Genomic DNA, 4,334 nt, shown 5'->3' on the forward strand with positions numbered 1-4,334 from the left:
CCCCACACAGTTTTATTAAAGACTGTGTAAAGTGAATTCAGACATTTTCTTCTAAACACATCAAATAGGTCATAAATGTATTTCTAAAAAAGGTGTAAAAAGCATTTCAACCATTTAGATTTGAATTCTGCTTCACAAACTGTGTTTCAAGATTTCTGTGTTCATAAACCCGCCCCTGCTGCTGTAGAGGTAGAAATACATTCAGCACACACTACTACTACTACAGTCTACAGTTAGCCAGTTAGCTGAGTTAGCCACCGAGCTAGCCGCCGAGTTACCTGCCGGGCTAGCAGCTGAGTTAGCAGCAGAAAACTCTTGGTAAACTCTTGGTAGGGGGGGGGGGTTTCAGGGAATTCGGCGGGCACTCCCACAGCGTTTGGTAGCAGAGAAAGAGGCTGATTTTTACACAAATTTGAAGCCTAATTTCATAAATTTGGCAATTTTTTTAATCATTCAAATTTGGCAGGGTGATTAACAACACACTTTTCTGTGGTATGTCAAACTCAGAACACATATTTATTCTTACTTTACACTGACTTTAAGCACAAAGTTGTTTCAGATCATTGTTTGACTCAGTCTGCTGTAACTGGGTAGGTGTGAAGTCCATCCCAGAGGACGCTCCTGCTGGCAGGGTGCTGCTGAGGAAGGAGGTGCTTCGTCTGGTGATCAATCTCAGCTCCTCTGTGGGAACCAAAAACCATGAAACCAACCTGTTAACGTGAGGCTCCGGCTGCTGTCTCTACACAAATGTAGTTTCACTGCTCTGCCACAGTTTCTTATTTGTTGGCTGAATGTTTTCTTGGCAGGATCAAGGAGAAGTTTCCCTACGCGTTTGATGACATCTGTCTGTATTCAGAAGTGTCCTATCTGCTGGCTCACTGCATGTTCCGCCTGCCCTCACGTCGTTTCATTCAGGAGCTCTTCCAAGATGTGCTCTTTATACCAGTAAGCATAAAAAAGACTTTCTATTTTGTATCAATTTTATAGACTTATTAAGATCCCAATTACTAGAAACCTAAGCAGACATAGCAATTAGCGACTGGTAAAGTAAGGGGGGCAGGAAGGACTTTCTGGTGACCTGGAGCCAAATGGTCATCTCTCCACCAACCAGCTACTATCAAAGGAATACTGCTTATTGGTGCTTAAGTGATGCTACAACATTTTCAAAATGTATTTACTGTAAAAGAATGAATAGAAATATTCATATCAATTGCAAAAGGTGGAGAGAAAGTTATTAAACAACAAAAAAATCACTTCAGTGTACACTTTCACCACCAATTTTAAACAAAATAAGTTATTACTCTTAATATGGGGATGAAAAGGTTTCCTTTTTTATTTCTAATTAATGACTTCCTTATTTCTACCTTACATATTAAGAGAGTAACACATGAAATAAGCTAAAAGTTTCTGAATAGCTGACACATTCATGCAGATGCATTCATCACAGATTCATGCTATAAAAAAGGTGAGTTAGTTTACTGGTAGTGAAGCACAGCCTGTTATGGCCACAATGAAAAAATATATAACAGATGGTTCAACCCTGTGAGCAGTAACATACATACAGAATGCTGAATACCTGAGAACAAGTTTGCCAAAAACTGATTTTTATTTACAAAAAATGCAAAATAAAACCAAAACTATGGGAGTCAGGAGATCTGGCAAAAAAGAACATACGATGAGGAATGCCATGGTCCAGCCCAGGAGCCACAACCCAGAACCCCCCCTCCTAATCTATAAGAAAATGCATTACCTATTCTAATGAAACAAAGCTACAAAAACTGAACTACCAAAAGGACCAAAATGAGAGATGACACCTCCCATATATATATATATATATATATATATATATATAGGATATACATACGCTGGTCCAGTTTATCAGGAGCAAACAAGGGAGAAAACAAAAAGGGAGGGGGAGCGTGTCATCATGCCACTGTAACAAAAAAACCCACATGTGACATTTTGCATCTGTTAATGGGACTGTGTGCCTGTGTGTTTCTCAGCTGTATGAAGAGGCAGAGAGCATCCTGTCCGTGTCTCAGCAGAGAGCCTCAGCTTGACCCTCTCATCTCTGCCAGCTGAAGACTGACTCACCCTTGACTCAGCCCTGTGTGTGAATTCTAATCTCCTCCTCACTCACTACAATCCTGAGACAGATAGAGAGATTACAATAACTTTTAGAATGTTTTGTTTTGTTACTACATGACCAAATCTGTTGTAAAAATGGACTTTTAACACAATACTAAAGCTGATGTGCCAATACAGCACCCATGCTTTTAAATACTAAATAACACTAAACTTTTCCTCATTGGAAGATGTAGATGTTGATTGGTCTGATGTTTGCACATGAGCAGAGGATGTATAAGCAGATGGAATTAAGTCAGACAATCATCAGTCACTAATGCAGTTTGGTGATTACTTGCAAAGGAATGCACTTTCACATTCTCTCATTGTGTTCTAGCTATTTTATTCTCTCATCTTAAGCACTTATATTAATAGAACATACATGGTGATTTCTTCTCATAAGCTAAAAACACTCATGATTAATTATTGTATTCAATTAAATTTAGTTGTGTGCCTAACAAATATTTGAGTGAACAATCAAAGGTTTATGAATATGTAAAACACACTAGTTATTACTGTCTACTCATGTAGCTGAAAATGACCTGTATTTCTAGACTTTTTAGTTTTTCCACCACAGTGTCGTGGTCATTTGATTTTTTTCACTGATACTTGCACAAAAACGGCATCGTATCACAGTGGGAATGATATTATTGGGAAATATGTGACAATAAGTGTACAATGAGAGAGGAAACCTATTGTGATTATATATATATATATATATATATATATATATATATATATATATATATATATATATATATATATATTCAATATCAGGAAGGATTGTGCTATATTAAGGTATTCAACTTGTATTATGTATGTTTGTTTTTTTTTGCCAGTGTAGCTATATGGCTACTTTTAGAAATTAAATATTTGCACTAATTCAAAATTGGGGAACTACTTTTATTATAAGAAAAATAAAGAAAGCAAATTAAGTAATATCATAAGTAGAAGTTGTGATTCTTTTTGATACAGGTAGAGACCTCTGTCTTCTGCTTTAAAGAAGACACAGAGATAACTTGCTGATAGATGGCAGGAACGTCTGTCTGTCTGTTATTCGCATATCTCTCGAACCGTTCACGTTCAAACGTGACAGGTGTCTTGCTACGGGTACGGGTAAGTGCATTACCAAGTTTGACGTTGTTTGGATAAGAAATGTAAAAGATATAGATAAATATATGGGTAAAAGAAACACACAATTAGCTGTTGCCGCGCTAGCTGGTGGCCACTCCCCCTCTCACACAGCACACTGAGCAAAGCGCAGGACCAGAGTTAGATAAGCAGCAACATAGAGCTATCAGGGCGATCTTGCTTGCACACTCCAGATTCTGGGAGATTGGATCCCATTTGCTGGCGTCAGGGAGCCGCTATCAATATGCGGGAGAGTTGGGATGTCTAACATTGTTGCAAAAACAGATTTTGCATGGGCACTGTATTAGTAACTTAAATGTTACAAAGCTATAAATGTATGGTTTATCCTGTGGACAATGTAAGAGGAAAAGCTGTGGTGCAAAAATCAAAATTTCAACATATTGCATGAATGTGCTCGGTAGATTAAATGGCAAAGTGTTTATTGGATAATCAGTTTCTTGTGTGCACAGTGAACATCTGTGCCTGGAGAAAATGAAAGAAAACAGTGTTATAACATCAACCAGATTTTGCTCTATACAGTGGCATTTCTATCATTTATATAATTACTATGTATAATATCATGTCTTATCTGAGTCTTTAGTTAGGATTCTCATGTCAAAGTTGTAACCATAGTGACAAAACACACATGTGACACACACTGTCCCTGAGCTGAACTTTGGATATACAACTTCAGAAGGAACATGGATGATCATTGAAATAAAAAATGACATAATGTATATAAAAAAATGCTGATCCAGGAGTCAGAGAGAGTAAAACTGGATGCAAGCAGCAAATTGTGTATGCAGAAAGATTCAGTTCATATGAACCACTGAGTTATTACAGATATGTCATAGCTGTATATATTATTGGAGGGTATACTTAACATATGACTGTTTTCCATGCATGCCCAAACTACTGTAATGTTTTTGTCACAGAGAATAGTTCTGATGTATCTACTTCATCTTGGATCAGGTTAGTTAAAGTTAAAGTTTGAGATTTTGGAAAATATGCTCACTCACTTATCTCAATCATAGAAAAAAAACCCAAAATGGAACTTTTAGTTTTGTATAGCTTCGCAG

The 4,334-nt window shown here is 37.1% G+C and overlaps 1 protein-coding gene across 1 annotated transcript in view; it reads left to right on the forward strand.

The window, feature by feature from the left end:
• LOC128379721 (rapamycin-insensitive companion of mTOR-like) overlaps window positions 1–2,125 on the forward strand; it is a 29,367-nt gene extending 27,242 nt beyond the window's left edge. The window contains exons 37-39 of the mRNA XM_053339344.1: window positions 595–718; window positions 807–945; window positions 2,004–2,125. Of these exons, the coding sequence (XP_053195319.1) occupies window positions 595–718; window positions 807–945; window positions 2,004–2,060 (320 nt within the window). The 3' untranslated portion in view covers window positions 2,061–2,125. The remainder of the gene's footprint in view (window positions 1–594; window positions 719–806; window positions 946–2,003) is intronic.
• The last annotated feature ends 2,209 nt before the right edge of the window (window positions 2,126–4,334 follow it).

This window comes from Scomber japonicus, chromosome 19, assembly GCF_027409825.1.
Source record: "Scomber japonicus isolate fScoJap1 chromosome 19, fScoJap1.pri, whole genome shotgun sequence".
Lineage (NCBI taxonomy): Eukaryota > Metazoa > Chordata > Actinopteri > Scombriformes > Scombridae > Scomber > Scomber japonicus.